Source organism: Solea solea, chromosome 5 (assembly GCF_958295425.1).
Source record: "Solea solea chromosome 5, fSolSol10.1, whole genome shotgun sequence".
NCBI lineage: Eukaryota > Metazoa > Chordata > Actinopteri > Pleuronectiformes > Soleidae > Solea > Solea solea.
The window spans coordinates 21,163,344-21,183,516 of NC_081138.1; the positions used below are offsets into that span (position 1 = coordinate 21,163,344).

General features: G+C 40.2%; 1 protein-coding gene across 2 annotated transcripts in view; it reads left to right on the plus strand.

Moving 5' to 3' along the window:
- Window positions 1-20,173, plus strand: part of LOC131460083 (multiple epidermal growth factor-like domains protein 11) — an 89,480-nt gene that overhangs the window by 25,408 nt on the left and 43,899 nt on the right. For both annotated transcript variants that reach the window (XM_058630362.1, XM_058630363.1), the window contains exons 5-6: window positions 487-587; window positions 11,157-11,249. In XM_058630362.1, the coding sequence (XP_058486345.1) occupies window positions 487-587; window positions 11,157-11,249 (194 nt within the window). The remainder of the gene's footprint in view (window positions 1-486; window positions 588-11,156; window positions 11,250-20,173) is intronic.

Below are 20,173 nucleotides of genomic sequence, written 5' to 3' on the forward strand. Positions count from 1 at the left end.
TACATCGTTGCCACACTTCATTTAAGGTACAGTTTGTAAGATCTTGTGACACCTAGTGGTAGGGTAGTAGATAACGACCTTGAGATTTGTGCAAAAACAGAGTAGGACACATAATTGTGTCTGGCTCTAGCCTCTGTGGACAGACGTGTTCCTGAAAACGTTCAGAGGGGCTCTACGTAAGCTATGAGCGCAAATGTCCACACCAGGAAGTTCTCCTGTCATCTCAGTAGTCAAATTTCGAGTGAGTCCATGTGTCTCCTGCAGCTTGAACCAGGTGTCAGTGTTTGTTTCCTGGATGTTCCTCAGTGTTCATTCTGCTGCTGCTGCTATGAACACGTCTGACCCAGACCATCTCCCGCTTTGTCAGGTTTATCACATTTGTCATAGGTGAATGGCAAAATCTGGAGATCGTTTGGATTGTGGGTTCACGTCTAACAACTACAGTATGTGTCTAACAAACATGGTTCTGTGTGTGTGTGTTTGTAGGATCAGCTATAAGACAGCCTACAGAAAAGGTGTGAGGACCATGTACCGGCGACGCTCTCAGTGCTGTCCAGGATTCTACGAGATTGGAGATTTCTGTGTCCGTAAGTTGTGTTGACATTTTCTTTTCACTTTGGGTGTAGTGAGATAAAAATCATTACCATACAAAACTGAACCGTACCACTCGGTGGAAACACAGCTAAAAACTGTGTGCCTCAAACAATTGATGGAATTATATTAGTGAAAGCATTCCTAATTTACTATTGTTTACATTATGGTCTGAGCTTGTATATTGTTGTGTTGTTAGTAGTAATATTGTATCTCCACGGTCTCTTACAAAAAAGTTCCTTTTTGATCAAGTATCAATATAAAAACCAACAAGCAGAAGTTTCTCCAGCTGCAGATGAAATATTTTTATCTATTTTCTGTGTAACAGTTATTTTCTTGTCGCCTGTTTTTTTTTTCTTTTTTCCTTTTTTCTTTCCCACCTGATACACAAAGTGTCCATGTTTGTGGAAATTGCTCCGTGTTGCTGCATCTCAGTCATTATCTTTTCACTGGCACCAGGCAGTTTTCTGTATCTGCATCAGATCAGTGCAGCTCTGTTACACAGTCGATGAGATTCGGCTTCAACTTTGACCTCAGCTAGCTCTGAAATCACAGTAAACAGGAGGAAACCAAAACATGAGACGAGCAGAGAACCACAGTGTCTGGTAAAGTAGCGTAGCGTTTGATTAAATGTGTTGGCACATACAGGTTTATAAATGTACGTACGTGGCAAATCACACATTCAGTTTTCTGAATTTCCTTCAGGCAGCCTTTATATGGAAAACAAATGTTGAGCCAAACATTTTGAGCTGTTATTTATCCCAACTTTTAATTTGAATCTGTTCTTTACTTTTTTTTAGGGTTGGTGCAATATAAGTTTTTGTTAGGGCAGGTGCAATACTGATCTTTCTCAAGCTGAAGCTTTCGTATAATTCTGTGAATTATCTGTCCTTCTGTTTGTCGTCTTTGTTGTGCTGTGTAATGTTCTGCAGCTGTTGCTGCACAACATTTTATTTGGGGAAATAAAGGATGTTTGATTTGATCTGATTTTGAAAACTTAAAAAAAAACAGAAAATATTTCTCGTAATTAGCTTTTTATATATTTCATGAGACTGCAACATTGGATTTGTGGTCAATGGCGGAGATTGCAGGTAGTTAAGCAGCATAGCAGGTAGTTAAGCTCACTGTCCCTAATACTGACCATTGATCTGAAGTGCTGTTAGAAATGTTCAGTGAATTTGTGCTTGATGCTCATCCCTGGAAGCAATAGCTTTAATTGAGAGAAGCAGGGGGTTGTTTGTTTTCTCAGTTTTTTCTCACTGTTATTTAATGGACTTCTTATACGTCAGTGTTGAGAAATGCCTGATGGTTAAAAAAAAAGACTGAGAGTGTAGTCGGTAAACATCTGCTGCTTTTTGTCCAATGTGCAGAGAAAGTGAGACATTGACAGTGGACAGAGAGTTTAAAACTGACAGGAGGAAGAGGAAGAATGTCTCTAATCTTCATCTTAATCTCAGACTAATGCTTCGCCCTCCCGCTTCTGCTGAGCACGTCAATTATCCAGCCTACATGGTAAACACTATAGAGCAGCACTGCTTTTTCTCATGGTACAGAGGAAGTCAAAGGCTCTGCCTCGGGGCGGATGGGGAGTGTGCCATTGTGTGTCTTTAGTTATACATCTGCTTGTAAAATGACTTTATTAGATTGTCCCGGGGATGGAGGCACACTCTATTGTATGACATCGCTCACATTGGCCAAGGAGTTTAAACGCTTGCAGCGACCAGTGATGGTTTCGCTAATGCTAACAACCTCCGACAGGTCTTTTGTGTGATATGCACAGCGTGAGGTAAATAAAAGGATTCCCTCTTTCCCTCTGGAGCAGAGGGAGGTCACGGGGGAAGGGGGAAGGAGTGGGATGTTTCCCTGCGTTTGTTTCCTGGCTGCTTTGTTGATGTTCCAGTTTTGATTTCCCGTTTATCAGGTAGTATAAAGTGTTTACCTTTTTAGAGGAAAGTGCAGTTTGGGTTGCCTTTTTTTCTGTCTGAACCCGACCTAAGCTCCCTGACATGCGGCTGTTACCATGGTTACCACTTGTTTCCCCAGTTTACAGAGTCATAAAGAGCAAATGAAATTGAATGGAATTGAATTGAATTGAAATAACCATCAAGGCACATATGAATATGAAATATTTCCAGTATAGCATTAGCATTAACAGTTACTGGGCGAAAGTCGGTTTAAGATGATTCAGTGCATCGCTTCATGTCTTACTTGCAGATGTTATGGTCTGGCATCTTTGTGAAAAATACTGGACGGAATGGAACTATTATTAGATAAAGTGAAACCATTGGATGCACTTTTCTGTTTCTTTTGTGCTGAGATGAGTGGATTGTGGGTGGTTGATGGTTGGAGGAACTTCCTGGTTTTAAATGCACTCATCTATTTTGTCACTCAATATTTATTTGGTCTCACATAAATGTCAAGCACTTTTCTACCTATGATGATTTTCTGTGAAAAAAAGTTTAAAAAAAAAGAAACTTCATGAATTTATTTGGAACGTGAAATAGAAAGTACATAAAAACACACACACAAAGAGAACAGTGTCCAAAAAGGAGCAGGCTGAAGTAAAATGTATATTCTCTATTCATACATTCAGATCACCAGTTCATCGCAGAATTGACATACAGAGACAAAGAACCATCCACTCACACTCACACCACAGAGGACAAGGAGAACATGCACATTTCACACAGGAAGTATTTTCAATTAGCGTAAAGTTACCCATCAACAAGTGATGTTCAACCCAAACTAAGATTGGGTTGAAAATAATCAAAATAAAAATAACAGTGAAGAGAGAAAGAAAATTCCTTTTTGTATCTCCTAAACTTCACAAACTGAAGTGCACATGCTCTTCTGTGTGGAACGAGCTCATCTATGTATGAGCTCAGAGTCTTTTATTGTATTTCAGCTTTTATGGATTTGGTGTACATTCAAGTGTTTTCATTTTTATTTGGGGGACAGCATTTAGGCTTTAGCAACCTCACCTCAACTTTCTCCTCCGGGCATGTGGGAAAGCCTACAGCCTTCCTAGCCTTCAGTTACTGTATCATTAAAACTCAAAAGGTGTTTAGTTTGTCCATTTAAAAACACGATGGTCCATGAGGCAGCGGTGAAGAGATGCCGCTGAGGAGAAGTGTTGGTCGCTGCTTACGTCAGCTCTCGCTCTCCAGCGTCGGGAGCTTGAAGGGCACCGAGGACGGCTTCAGCATGCTGAGACAATAGCTGGAATTAGGTAGTGATTATTTATTTTGATATCTATTCATCTTGTTGCTGATGTAATCCACGAGAAGCTGTTCCTGGATGAAAGGTTTATTCGTGTGTTTAAAGATTCATCAGGATTCTGTGTCTCTGGCTCTCTGGGGTTTCTGCCTGAAAGTGTCAAACAGAAACCAAGTTTTTCAAGCGGTTTACTTGGTAGTGTCACATTTACTTATTTTAATGCTTTCTGACCATATTTCCATTTTTTCATTTTTATTCTTTTTCCTAGAGTGTGGAAAGAATGTGTCACCTCACGGCAGTTAAATGTCGTCCTCCACAGCAGCTGGAGATAAAAACCTTTAAAAGCCTTTTTATAGCCGCACACAGGTGACAGCCAGAGGCTGGAGGCGTCGTGTATTCAGGTCGTCCGTCCCTCCCGTTCCTGTGAACGTGACATCTCAAGAACGTCTTGAGGGAATCCTTTCAAACTTGGCACAAGTGTTCACTTAATCTCAAGGATGAACTGCTAATATTTTGGTGGTCACTCTGACAAATCTTTTTTTCTTTTTTTTTTGCCTTGTGAACGTAATTCCTCGGGAGAAACTGAAGTGATTGTGACCTTCAGAGGTCAAGGTCTAATATTTTTTTATGAATGTGATATATTAAAGATACTTTTTTGCATGAAATGCACCATGGCATGCCATCAGAGATGACAGGAAATATGTTAAATTGACATAATGGCTGGTTTGGTATTTGACTCCGTTAAGCCACCCACTGCCACACACCCAATAATACAGGATCAAAATCTCAACAAGGAGAAGAAAAAATAGGTCCTGTAGTGGAGATGTGTTCAGATAAAGACAGCTGAGAGTGGAGAGAAAGTAACTGACAAAAATGCCGGTGTGGATAATGTTGTCCCTCATTGTTATTCACTTGGTTGGTGGATATTTAACATATTTACAGTCGGTTATTGTTGCCCTGTTGTCTCCTCTCATCATGTGATAATGCTCTGCTGCTGCTGCAGACACGCTTTCATTCGCTGTCTGTTGCTGATATACTTACATTTACCAAGTAGCTTAAATGTTTATTTCAATAAGATGGTTATGTGTGTGTGTGTGTGTGTGTGTGTGCTCACATGAGTGATGGGTGCAAGTGTGTCGCTGTATTAATGAATTACGTCACTACGCTCCTGCAGTGTTTTGAACTGGGGAAAGGTTGCTGTTGTACATATTTATCACCTTTAAGAGCACTCATACCCACACATTCACCTGGACACGTGGATGACCTTAGTAGATTAGGGTGGTCAAAGGTCACCGCATCGTCGCAAAACATGCTTGATGTTGTGAACACATTGTTCCGGGAACACTTCAAGGCGTTTAATTTCAAACTTAGTAGATGAACAAGGTATATATCTGTGGGAAGTTTCATAACATAAGTGATCATAATTAAACAATTGCACAACAACAACAAAAAGACAGAACAAAAACAATAATACAAAGTGCAGAGTAATGAATATAGCAATCAAGGCAGCAACAATAAAATCATAAGATAATAAAATTATGATCACAAATACATGAAGCCTCCAAACCTTTGATCAAAAGTTAACAAAACTGTCTCTCTTTGAACTTATATTTTTTATTTATTGATTTGGTTAACTAATTTTACATTTTTTTCCACATTCAAATAACATTTATTTAGGTTTTTTTTTTGTCCCCTACAAACACTCTAAAGATTATAGATAAACAAACATACCAAACAGCGGGACAGATGCTGAGAGTAACAGGAAGTTCATTCATGTATGTTAACGACACAACAAGCTGTCACCTGTTTCACAACACATTATAAATGACTTTATTATCTTTTGTTGGAGTGAGTAAAATTATACAGTGAATTAAAATCAGGCCCTATAAACGTATAGTATTTTATTATTGTATTTATTAAGATGCATGATTTAATTAAAATAAAAAAAATGAAATGGCTTTATTTGCATGAAGTGATATGCTGTTTACACTGATATTTTCCATATCACTACTTCCCCGTTATTACACCTGATTCATTACGTATGACACAAAGGTGTGCATGTGTCACCACGTTACACTGTGTGCATGGAACACTAGTGGTGTTCTTACAGAGACTCAGACTGTGGCAGCCGGAGCAGCTGCTGTCCCTTCAGTGAGCACACTCCTTAGTTTCTTTTCTATTCTGGGTTTAACACCAGGACGTTTGGTATTTTCTTTGACATTTCTTTGGAGAATGACCCTCTTAGCGAGGAAAATTTCTCACAGTGAAGGAGGAAGTGCATCTCCATTGCCACCTTCACACACACAGCTGTGTTTTATTTTGAGCCTGCCTCTTTCTATTGTGAGCTGGTGGTCAGTGAGTCTTTGTCTGGTCACAATCAAACTCTTGTTTTTCTGTTTTAACTTGAATAATAATTTAGTTCAGTTTTTCCCAGTGTTCTAAATATAGATTTTTTTTTTGTCTAATTTATAATGAGTTTGATTTTGTTGTGGTGTTTGCAGTCGCTGTCTTTTTGGTTAGTTTAATCAGGGTTTGTCAGGGCTTTGAATGGCTGCGTGTATTTTACACTATATATATCTCTTTTATTTCAATGCCAAATTCCTTTCACTGCCTGAACAAGATGAGTCAAATCTCAGATGTTGTAATATTGAACACTTTGTAATCCATCAGTCACATTAACATACAGCAGCTTTGCTCACTGTTAATGTGCAGCAACAACTCTGTATCAGGCTCATGGTGTTTGGAGCCAAGTGTGTGTGTGTGTGTGTGGCTGACGGTTCTTAATGCAGGAGGGGGGGAAGCTATAAAACATTAACACAGTGCTGCTGTAAATTTAGAGAGTGTGACCTGTCTGTGGCTAAAACACCATAAAACTCATATTGGCGGGTTTTCCTGTGCTGCAGCTCCTCGTTTCACTGCTCTTCTTTTCTTTTTCATCTCATTTTAAATAGCAGCCTCTATCATGAACACACACCGGAAGCCCTCTCTCCCCCTCTCTCTCCCTGTGTGTGTGTCATTTATGAGATCTTCATCTGTGCCTCTGCCTATATTTATGCACATCAGGCCACCTGGATCTGTTAAAGGAGGAATCATCTGCACAAACATACAGTAGCTTGAGCTGCTGCTGTAGCTTCTAAAGTCACGGAGCTGTCAGTCCGACGTCTTCCGCTCGTCCTGATGTAAGATTTGCTGTCATACTCGGATCCACAGAAACTGAGCTGCACAGAGGAGGCGAGATAAAACTCCGACTTATGACACATGCTATAATTAAAAGAGCATCATTTTAACTCTACTAAACATCTTCATGCTTCATAGGTGTGTTATGTGTTTGTGCTCTCACTAATGGAATATTTACTGCGCTTCTCAGCGTTTTCCCAGCATCAGACACACATCCATGCTGACTTTACACTCCGACAGTTGTTTAATAATGTTGCTGTAACAAACGTGACACCGCGTGGAAAGTTAAAATGTAAATACTTTTTTGGGAAATTCTCATCGTGCAAGATTGTTTCAGAAGAAAACCAGGAAATGAAGCCTTAAGATAATCCGCGATCTGACCCACAATGGGGAAATGTGCAACCCTTATTTGATAGTAATACACTCCAGCTATAATCAGCTGACAGCCTGCTGTCCTCAATTTATTAATCACGCTCTAATCACAGCCAATCGCTCACCAAGGCGGTCTATTTAAATAACAATTTGTGCTCACTCATTTCTCGCCACCCTCAAGCCACTGCCACTGGCAAAGCTTTGCTGCCTCCACTCTTCTAGATGAGAAAACGCAGCATCTACCCGGAGGCTGTACGACCGGTCAACTCCATGCCTCATTGAATTCATTTGACACTGTTCTGCCCTGCTGTGCTGCTATGTTTTTCAAACGTGCTGCTCCGTTTTTAATTGCTGCACCAGTTATTTATTACAAATATACTTTTTAGTTAGTTTAGTCAGGTTTTTTTTTTTTTTTTTTTTAAATTACTTTTCTTGCTATTCATTATTAGTATTTGTTGTAGGAGTAGCTGTTAGTCCTGAGGCAGTGGCATAATGTAGTAACGACGGGCCCCAGTGCTAGCTTGTACACACCAGTTACTAATAATTAGCACACACATACACACACTGTAAACAGTGTATATTAAACAATTATATGGATTTTACTACGGCTATTGTATTGGAAAAGTAGAGGGGAGAGGTCAAAGGGGAAGCTATCAGAACCATGGACAGCGCTTAGTTAAGAGCGCTCAGAGGTGAAAACAACGCGTGAGTCAGAGCAGAGGAGCTGTTCAATGTCTTTGTGGTGCTGAAATAAGCACTGACTGACAGGCATTTTTTTGTGCAATCACTTCTTTAATTAATAAATAGACAATCATACAATAATATAAAGTGTGTAGACCACAATGAGACTAAAGTGAGCTGCAATAATTAAAAAACAAAAAAACCCAGCACCATACACAAACTGATCTGATAGACAATCTGCATAAATCCCCTTATTTTTGTCATATATACACAGTGCTTAACAAATTTATCAGACCGCCTGTCATAAAAATGAGAAATCATAAATAGTTTAGAAGTCTTTCAAAAATGTTGTTATTTATTTGGCAAATAACAAAGTGAATTCACCTTTTTATACCCAAATTTGAGCCGGCTGACTGGGCTTCTTCTCTGAAAATTAATCAAGCGTAACATTCAACCACTAAAACAAATTTTTCTGTTCAGGAATGCAAGCAAATAACTATAATTTGACTTCTTAATCAATTAGAAATAATGTGCTTCACTATGTTTTCAGTTTCTTTGTAAAACAGTACATTTGAAAATTCATGGATTACAATAATAATTAGAGTTTAGCATTAAAAATAGAATTTCAGTTAAAGATCTTCTTCATACTGGTGTGTTAACCATTACAGAAAAATATACAATGATTTTGATAATTACCAATGTTGTTCATTTAGGCCAGCTGTGTCTAATACATTTGTTAAACACTGTCGGTCAAACATACAGAATTAGAACTCGCTAAGTAACATGTTGCACATGACACGGCAGTCCGCCACCATAATCCATAACCACTGAAAAAAATGGTGCTTGGTTTATTTCAGCTGTGATGTCCTGCTGAACACGCTGTAATGTACATGTATATGAGCTTGTTCACTCCCTTCGCCCATGCATTATTATAGAGGTGTGGAACACAAACTACGTAGCACAGCATAAATTATAAACCCCAGGCCCGCATCTGCACGGGCACCTGCTGCACCGCCTATAGCAATGCCATTGTCCTGAGGACAAATTGCATTTCCATGTGCAAACTTGTAAATGAAAATAAAGGAACCTTGAACCTTGAGTCCAACAGGCTAACGGTTTTTCAATTTCTTGCTTGGGCTTGCTTTTGTACAAGTTTCCTGCATTTTATTCCCTGTTTGGCTTAGTAAGCTGCTCGGCCAATCCATGGAGCATTTAAAGAGCAGAGGCATCAGCGCCAAGTCTAACTGTATTTCCTGTTGTTGCAATGAATGGTTTAATTATGGTGAGAGTGTTGCTGACTAAACTTCACTTGCAGTGTTGGACTCAATTTGTCTCAGTGGCCTCATGTCTCGTTGTGGACAGAACTCTCTTGTTGTGTCTGTGTTTGGACTTGTCAGATGCCATTCCAAATATGCTTTGTAATACCGCCTAGCGTGCCTAACTCTGCAATCCTCCGTATGCAGTGGAAGCTTCTACTGAAATGCTGCTTATTCTGCGTCTTGTGAACGCATTGCTTCACTCCGCACGCACCGCATGTGGCAGAACTCGAGAAATGTTAATTTTTCTATGTGTCGGTACCAAGTGCTGGCCACATCAAACCCCATCATGCAACTATTCCAGCACAGACACCAGCCAATCAAGTTATGTGTATGCGTTAAATCTCAAACAGTACGTACACCGTCCAAACAGAGCTCTTGGACAAGGCTGTTCTCCCCGCTGCAGGAGGTTTCGTCATAAAAAGTGCATGCACCAACAGTGGACATCACATCACCATCACTTTAGCAAACTCTTGCTATCCTATAAGGTCTCTATGCAAATAGACATTGGCTAGTTTGGCTCATCATTGAACGACAACATTGTTACCAAGGCTTTATGTTGATATGCAGTCTATATTGACAACACACTGATAAGGATTTAAGAAGAAATTCTGCAATCGATCATCTGGTTGACAGCTAGGCTGAGGATGAAAAGAGGCTGAGACCCTTGCACACAAGCGGTCTGAGCATTTTAGCCCTGAGTATTGCCTCTCAGGCTGAGGGAGAGACTCAGAGGGGACACCGGCAGGACACTGTATTTTTGTTTTTGGAGACAACAGACTTTTAGGTGAAATAAAAGAGTGGATGCTATTGTCTCTGAGCTTAAGACACATTTTAAATGAGTTTGTGTATAAAGTTTTTAACCGGTGTTTCACGCTTCCAGTTGTTTGTGCTTTGACAGATTAATATATTCCACAGAGACACGGATGAATCTATGAACACTTGCTGTATGTATTTATGAATGTACAGACCCAGTTCAGATGCGGTGAGATGCTTCCTGATAGCAGCGTGCCCGCCACATTATCAGCTGTGTACGGCGAGCAGATAAGAACGTCCATGACGTCATTTTTCGCTTTAAACTTTTCCAGCTGCTGTAATATTTCACCATGGCTCCACCTTACATTTGAGATCTGTCAGACTCTATCTGCACGTTCGAAACAAATGACTCTATCACTTCATAATAAACGATGCTGCGTTTTTATGGCGCCGTCCAGCCACACTCTGTCATTATCCCCCATGGCGATTAGCTGAGAGGCCAGAGGCCACGGCAAGGAGCCGTGAGGGAGGACGTGCAGAGGAGAAAACGTAAAGAAAGAGGGAGAAAATATAAAAGACTTGCAGACTGAGAGAGACACAGAGCAATAAATACATACAGTATATGACAAGATCACTCAGAGGGAGCAGACCTCTGCCAAGGCTTATACACTTTATCATCTGTGTTTTGCATACTGGCATCTTAAATTTTTACGTTTTGATCCACTGGATCCAGAAGACTTTCTGGATCTGGATCAAACTGAGATGTTACTGAGAAATACACATCCGAACTTGTTAAATGGGACATTTAGATTCTCCAAAATGTAAAGGTAGCATTCCTGGGTCATCACTGGCCCATCACAAAAAAGTCACATTGATCCTTAAAATACTGTAGAGAGGAAGTTTTTCTTCTTTTTCTTCTTCCAATAAGTTGCACACTGAACGAACTGAAAACATCTGGCTCAAAGATGGTCTTGTCTTAACACCTGTCTTCATGTCATATTTAGACATGTTAATGGTAACACCGTGTCTCCTCCCTCTCTCTTCTAGCTCTGTGTACGGAGGAGTGCGCCCATGGTCGCTGCATCTCTCCAGACACATGTCAGTGTGAGCCCGGCTGGGGAGGACTGGACTGCTCCAGTGGTGAGTTCACTGCCCCTCAGTCACGGCAGCGTCGCTGTCTCAGCCCCAAACATGGACTTTTTTGTGAAATGTACCAAGATTGTACGAGACACTGCATCATGTCTATTATAATGTTACATAAAAACACTTGGGTTTGATTTGATTGCTTTCAGTAAGCAATGGCGGGTGTCAGACGTCAGATACTCATCATCTACATACAAACTTAAATAATTAAGTGTTAAATAACAGTTTTTCAAACAGAAAAAAGGGAGAGATTTTACAGTGCCCTCTGGTGGACAACCTATCTGTCTTCGTCTTTGGTGATTCTACACACCGAGCGCTGGTTTTTACTCGGTAGAATTCTGTTTTTATTTGTTGAGTCTTTGAATATAGTGGAACATTTATTAGCCCTCGGCCTCTTGCTGTAATTGGTACAATCCAGCCCACACAGTGTTTGTCCTGTTTTATTACTGTTCAAAAGAATGAAGGACTGAGGTCAACCTTAGTGTGCACATCTGCTCTCTGGAGGACATGTTGACGGATCAGTGATCCATTCAATCCGGTCTTCATCAGTCTTTCTCCATCTCTGTCGCTAACTATTTCATTTCTCTTAATCCCTGTCTCTGTCCACCTCCATCTCTGTTTCTTTCTGTCTCTGTCTCCATCTCTCTGCATCTCTGTCCCTGTCATTCTCTCTTTTTCTGTCTATATCTGGCTGTCTCTGTGAGGAAGAGCACAGGTAAAGTTGAACTCTGTCCACTGGTGTCCGGTTTGTTCCTTTCTTCTTCAATCTCCTGTCGTCTCTTCTTCTTTTTTCCTCTCGTTTATTTCAGTGAAGGACACAGACTTTGTTTGCAGCGGCGTCACACAGCTAAACAATGAGACTGAAAATGATTGAGAATGAATTTTTTTTTTAAATGTTTCTGTTAGATTGATCCATGTCAGTGTGACGACTGAATCCTCTTATCACTATATCTGTCCTGTAACGTGTTGAAGAGACGTTGCACACTGAGACGGACTTGTCTCTCCTGCGGGTTATTGAGCGCAACTTCACACAAACATGACACACATGCACACACTCGCTGTGTTTTATTTTACGCGCACTCTCGAACCCGGTTGGTCTGTTTCTCTAACAACAGCTCACGGTGATGTCGGTGGTTTTGTAAATAACCATCGTTAAGCTCTGGTGGCACGTTGAATTTAAGGACTCGACGTGTTGCACGGGATCGTGATTGGCAGACAACACCTGCTCCTCTACATCTATCGAGCACAATAATCAGAGGCAGCTGGTACATTTCTATCCAAGCAGGGCATTAAACCAAAGTCCAGAATGCACAAAGCAGGCAAACACACTTTTATTTTAAAGTGTTTAATTTAAATTAGATAAAAGACTTTTATTTGTATTAAGGTCCGACATGAATAAATAGAATACTAACGTCTTGAGCAGAGAGTGACGTCTGAGATAATGGAGACATTACTGTGAACAGCAGCTCTTTCTGATACTGAGCTTCTCCTCAAATGGTTTTCTGTCTGATGTTTAGTTTGAGATTGTTTTACTACGCCCCCCCCTCCCTCTAGCCTCCATAGGAATTAGTACATTAGTATTTCTGTAACCTGGTAACCAGCTGTGCAGCTCTGTAGAGCATGAATGAATCCATCATTTGCTTTCCTTTTAGCTCATTTTTAGTTTCAACCTGAGAAAAAAAACCATCTGCTGGCTGTTAACTGTTTAACTGCTGTTTGGTGCTAAGATGGGTAACATCAAAGCAGTTCAAAACTGCTCAAAAAGTGAAAAACATGTTGGAGCTGAAGGGACAATGGACGTGATGAGGATAATTGACTTGTTTCCATTGAGTGAGCACATTTAACGCAGAACTCAACTTGAGTTCCCGTCTTCCTTTGTTTTCCAACCCATGGTGAATTCGGAAAAACAAAAGGACGCAGTTTGCAGGAGATGACACCAGACACAGGACTGTCCTCTGCAGCGTCTCCTGTCCTCTGCAGCATGACCTGCTGCAGCTGAGCAGATTATCCCCAGTCCGTCCACACTCCATACAGCTGAACGACTGATGCTCTGCCAGAAGAAAGAGCGAGCTCAGAGGACGAAGACGTGGTGGTGATGACAAAAGAGGAGGAAAGAGAAGAGACTTTAATGAAGAGGAAGCAGAACAAGTGGAAGATAAGGAGTGATGATGATTACAGTTATCTTGTGAAGATAAAATGATGATGAAGAAAGATTGTCAAGACCGAGAAGGATGAGATGAACGGAAAAAAAAACATTGAAGCACGGAGTTTAATGTGATAATTGCTTCGCTGATTTAATTCATCTTCAGACTTTTTCATGAATGTCAGACGTGACAAAGTTTATTAGTTCAATTAATAATTTCTTTAAGTTACACTTTGTGAAGAAACATCGTGTCCATATTCAGGAAAAAAACAGACCTCAAAGAAAGACTCTCCATTTGTTGCCGTAGAAACAGTGAAAACTTTTTTTTATTTAATGGATGAACTATGTCTTTCAGTTACAATAGGACTATGTGAAATCACTTGGTTCAAATCAGGACGGTTTATCTGAGGGGGCCCGACGTTCATCCTGGCTCATCTCATGTTTTTAACTGATCATACTGCTTTTAAATCTTTAAACGTTTAAATTTACAAATTATCTCATCACTCGATTAAAACGTAAATAAAAGTGGAATGAACCTGGATGAAACCCCATACTAAACTGCAAACAAAATGGACTAAATGCGGATTAAAACAGGACTAGTACAGCAATAAACCTTGATTAAATCAGAAATGGAACAGATGGAATAAAACCGAATTCAAACTGCAGTAAGACAAATTTAAGAGAAAGTTTTAATTTCTACTGAAGTGGAGGTTTCTGAGACAAAACCGCCTTTTAAAATGAGTAATTTTATTCTGCAGTTGCGCAGAGAAAATAATTTGAAAACAAGTAAAAAAAAGATTTGTTTCACATATTCAGTTTGTCGAGGTCAAGTTCAGTGCGGATGTGCGCTCACTACTGTGCCTGAACTATCAAAAACACACACAGGTTCACGCAGGATACTGCATTTACTTCCATTACCATTTTCCATTGGTTATTCCTAACTCTAACCCATATGCAGTTCATGCCTAATCCTAACCATAACCTAACCACATTTCAAATCTAGGTCCTTAACCAGTTCCTCAGAAATTAGGTTCTGTCTCATTAGGACCATGTTTTGGTCTCCATGACTACTGACAAGGTCGGTGTTTATGTCAAAAGAAAAGGTCCTAAAGAGGTAACAAATACAAGTGTATACAGTGTACTGGGCAAAGGTCTTAGGCCACCATTAGATTTGCTGTTTTTACAATGCTATAATGACCATACAGTGTAATTATATCTCTATCACATCCATAAAATACAGTGTTAATATAAAATTTAAAAAACCGGTTGAATTGTCAAGTATTTAGTGCAACCTACCCTTAAACCTGAACAATGGCATGGCCCTCGCGCCCTTAGACTTGGAGTGGAACCTGTAAAACCCGCGTTTGTCGCTCTATTTCATGTCGAAATGTCTGCTCTGAAAAAGGTCTTACATACACATGTAATTTACAACACACGTGTAAGATTACAACAAAATAAAACAAAGTAAAGACATAAAATAACGAAGCTTGTTGTGCTCTAAAACTTTTGCATGGAGCCGTATACACACACAGTCTGGTTTCCATTACTGCAGAGGACAATACATTGACTTTCATTCATTTCCTGGAGATTTATTCTAACCTTTACCATAACTACTCCTGGTGTAACCCTAACCTTAACCTAACCCAAACCTTCCACAATGTGACGAATGTGTGTAAACAGAGTTAGATTCCCACACAGGGGTAAAAACTGGAACACACACACACACACACACACACACACACACACACACACACACTTGCCTGCAGTGGCATTTTTGCAGCTTTTCCCTCATGAGCCACATTTCTCACGGGGGGTTTTTATGTTGGTGTCCTTGCAACATTAAAGTGTGTGGAGGTGTGCGACCACACGGTGTAGCGTCCTGTCTCATGCTGACACTCATCAGAGTCGGCTCACACATCCAGCACAGTAAAAGTAGCCCAAAATCCCCCCCTGTGTGAGTGTGTGTTTCATGCCAGGTTTAATACTCAGTGACTTAATTCATCATGACCTTTTTTTTCCACTGTTGTCCACTTTGATACCATTTACCTACAGAAGGATAATCTGTGTCAAACAAGCCAACTTTATCTTTATAGTTTTAATACGCATAAAAATAGAGGCAGACCAAACACCAGAGTTAAATAATTAGAATAGACTGATAATTTATTATAATAATGAGCCACAGAATTAAAATAGATAAATAAAAAAGTAAATAGAAATATAATCACTAATCACACAAATTAGACGACTCACTGATTCACAGCTGCCCCCTTTTCTAAAAGGCAAGAAAAAAAGCAATCGGTGTATCAGGTTACAGAAATATGACAAAAAAATCAAATCAAATGAAATAAGGATTTGTAAAATCAATGTCAAGGAAGCCCTTACAATAAAAGCATTCAGTTATGAAGCTGCATTCAAATGCCAAGTCTTGAAAAAGCACCCTGGAGCTCTCCAGACGCGTCTCTTCACGGAGGTTGTTATACTGAGACAGTGCCCTAACCGGAAAAAAACCCGGTCATCGCTGAAATGTCAACATACTTTTGAAAGGCAAGCAGATCTTTTGTGTTAGAATGGGCCATAAAGTCAATAATAAAATCTAAATTATTTTGTAAAATGAACCGGAAGCTAACATGAGAGGAGGCTCTTGTTGGGGTGTTGTTGTTGTTGTGTTGATCATTAATTTATTCTAAACACATCATTGATATTTGCAGCTTTGAGTGTTAGTTTATCTTCAGAATGACTGGAGGCGAAAACAACAATTATACCAAAGTTTAATTGTGCCATTCAAATTGTCTCTATTAACGTGCACTGAACTGTCACTTTACACATGTCACTGAGGTGTGTGTGGAATTGTTACCTAGCAACAAACAGTGAGGTGATAGTGATGCAGTAACACCAAGCTGCAACTGCTGGCCGGTTAAACAGAAGATCAATCACAAAATGATCAAGATGAAACTCAATGGAATTTAATCTGTTACGTTAAAGGAGTGTGTGTGTGTCAATGTACTTGTATTTAGGACCTTCTGAGGAACTGGTTGAATTTTTTTAGCCGAAGATACTGTGTTTTGTTAGGTTAAGGGTTAGGGTTAGCATTATTGGGTGTTGGTTAATGCTTTAGTTAGGTTTTACAAAATAATGCAAGTGAGTGAGAGTCCTTAAAGGTTTAGCTGCGTGTGTGAGTGTGTGTGTCCTCGGTATTACTCATGTTGTGGGGACCTAAATATGTGTACACATTATGGGGACTTGTCTTCATCATGAGAACAAAAAAACAAACAACTCCCGCTAACGTAAATGATTACATTAATAGTTATGGTTATGGTTAGTCTCCAGGAAATGAATGTAGGTCAATGTAATGTCCTCTGAAGTCAAGGAAACCAGACTGTGTGTGTGTGTGTGTGTGTGTGTGTGTGTGTGTGTGTGTGTGTTACATGATTCCTCCATTATTTCCAACCATCAGCACGTACATCATTGATCTATACCGTTACACTTGGTCACACATACACACACATGCGCTCAAACACTGTAGTTTGTCTCTGTCCCACTGCCCCACATGCTCATTACAGCAATAAACATGGATCAATCCACAGCTGAAAACAGACCCCAACAAACAAACATGCCGTTTCCTCCTGTTTGTTTGAACAGCGTCAAGCAGCTTAACTTGCTTTCGGTCCTAAGCCCCTCCCTCCAGGTGAGCAAGGACAGACGCATATCGCTTTGTGGCGGTGCAGAAGTCAAGTTCTCTCTCAGATAACTTTGATTTACATTATCCTAAAGAACTCTTTTAATAAGTGTAACAGGATTCGGTGTACGTTAGTAAATCTTTCAGCGAGAGTCTTTCAACATTTTCTTGTGCTGGTTTAATGGTACAGAAAAAAAGTTTCAATTATCTCTGGGCGTGTGGGGAATGTAAAATAAAGCCTTCAGGTTGTTGATTTATAGCTCCACCCACAAAAACAAACCGCCTGAAGTTTTGGGAGCACTGAAACAGAGTGGGAAAAATCTCAAAACACCACCCTACCCTACAACCAAAACGCTACTTCGGAAAAACGATTGTTACAGTCCCAGCTCTCTCTTGCTCTGGCATTCGCTGTCGCAATCTCCGTCATCATTGTTGCGGTCTTCCTCTTGTGTTTGCAGATCATTTGGTGTGTTCTTTTTGTGCAGGCTCATGTGCAAGCTTAATGCACTCAACGTCTTCTTCTCTGTCTTTGGTGTAGCAACGTTACAGCACCACGTACAGGCCTGGCATATGTACTACAGCGTTGTACTAGAGTCGTTTTTGGCCATTTGTGTGGACGAAGACATTTCCTGAAATTGTGCCGTGTTTACGGAAAACTTTTCACTCTCTTTTCATGTGGATAGGGCCCAAGATGGGAAGGAGAGGACAGGACAGGACAGCTTTTTGTTTGTTTGAACTTTATACCGAAGCTCAGCACTCCCTTGCTTATTCTTGAGAAAAATCCCCACAGATCCCAGTGTAAAGACAGAAATGTTTGCTCACTGAACATGGTGACTTCCATCACTTTGTTAGTTTGTGACTTGTAAAACAACTTGATAAGAGAAAATGACAAGAGGAGATTAGAGTCTTTTTGAGCAGAGATGAAGGAGGTGTGAGGTTTTTTGGGGTGAGGGAAAGGTACAGCAGAGACGAACGTGACTTGTTTCTTGAGGAGATGAGTTTTCACCCCCCCAATGACTGTACAGAGCTGAATGGGATAAAGGTCGTCCTTCCTGTGGGAGACAAGAGGGAACAAAGTCACCAAGTTAAGCTCCGGTATGAGCTGATCGGCTGCTGTAGAGTCTGAAAGCCCTCGGGAACAGCATACTGACTGTGTGGCCTTTCATGGAGATTACTTTATCACCATCACACTCTGGGGCTCACTCACCTGTTATTTATTGTCTCTCGCATCTGCAGGGGTGTTTGAGTTCAAGGAGACAACATCCCCACGGAATGTAAAAGTCCACAGGACATTAATGTGTGTAATGTTTGAACTTAAACTGAAATGAAACAAGAAATTGGATGAAGTAAGTGGGAACATTGCCTTCAGCAAACATTAGCAGAGTTAATTATGAGGGGAGAGAAGATCCCTGTCTTTATCGTCACTGTTTTAGCACCAGATAGATGGTCGGGTCCAAACAGCTAAATCTGGGTGAACCATCTCCATCCAAACTAGATCTCAAACAAGGTCCTAACCAGACCTAAACTGGATTCAGAACCACAAATCCAAACAAACCATACCCAAAATGGACCTACAACAGACCAAAACCAGTCTTAAACCTGTTCTCTCTGTTCTCCTTAACTTAATCCACTCATCTTATCGTATAACAACTCTGTACTATATGTGTTGACAGGTCATAAAAGTAACTTGGCAACATGCTTTGCTGCTACTTTTGCCAGTTAGCATCAGGGGCACTCTTCAGATGAGTTTGACCTCTGCCACACTGCTGTCTGACACACACACACACACACTCTGCTCGGTCTTCTCTGGTCTCCTTATTACACATAATGTGAAACAGACTTGGGACCCGTGATTCTAGAACATATAATAACCCACAATGCAAACTGTAAACTACTGTAATTACACTGGTTCAAAATAATCTATACATTATAATGAAGAACATGCATTTGACTTTGTTTGAACTTGTCAGGGGAAAAATCTTTTCATATATTATTAGTCATGCTCCCTCTCCAGAAATCAGGTCCTTTGCAAAAGTATTGATGGAAAATTCATCCATGACAGTGAAAAGGTGTAGGTCAGTGGTGATTGCTCTTAAGACGGCAAGGGAAGCTCAGCTTCCTCTAAAATGTTGTCAGGTATGTACTGTGTTGTATTCACATTTCAATACTAAACTTGCTCTAGAACACAATTATAATGTGTCACTAGCTAGATCAGAATCAGCTGTTTATCACAGATTATGTGATTTCATTATTCCCGTAGCAGCCTCTGCATTAAAACGGCTTGAAGTTCAGCTTCAACTTTTCTCTATAGTAAGACACTGTATAGATTTTTTTCACTGCGGTGAGCTCGGTGGTGTTTGGACAGTTGTGGCAAAAGCATCACTTCCACAGAAGCTCAGCTTCTCTTAGTCAATGGAGCAGTGGGTGAGCGTGGATACTGGGCTTCTGCATGATGATTGGAGGAACTGTCTGAAAGGTGGAACCAGTTTTTGATTGACAGCGTTGCAGAAACCTTCATGACAGCTGAGCCTTTTCTGCCTCAGTCCTGTGTGGATTTTGCGAGGGAAGTTTGTCAACAAATAGCTGGTTGTTGTGTGTTCTTTGCTTGGCGATATAGCCCTTTTTTTTGTCCACTGTAAATAAAAATGCTATTATAGCATTTCAGTTTTACACAATTATGTAAAAATTGTTTTAGTTGTTAATTTGCAGAATGTATGTATAAATAACTGGACCTGAAATGAGCTTCCCCTCCAAAATATATTTTTTGGTGATGTCCTCCCAAAAGCAACAGGTACTAACACAGACAGGAGACAGCAATCATCTGCATTGTAATAACTCATAGTGCTGTCGCTGCTGTTGGTGTTGTTTACTTATTTGCGCCTTAGATTCCTCATTGTCGTCTTCATGTTGCTGTAATTACTCAGCTTACAGAGTTATAGAGTTGATAAGAAAAGCATTTATTTGTGAGGTGCCAAAGTGAAGGAATCTGCTGCTTTTCGTCATGTGTGTAAAGCTGATGACGCTTGAAGAGTGAATCTCTTACATCTTACAACTACACAATTTCTGTCTCGGGTGTAAAGATGTTGCTGCTCTGAAGGTTGT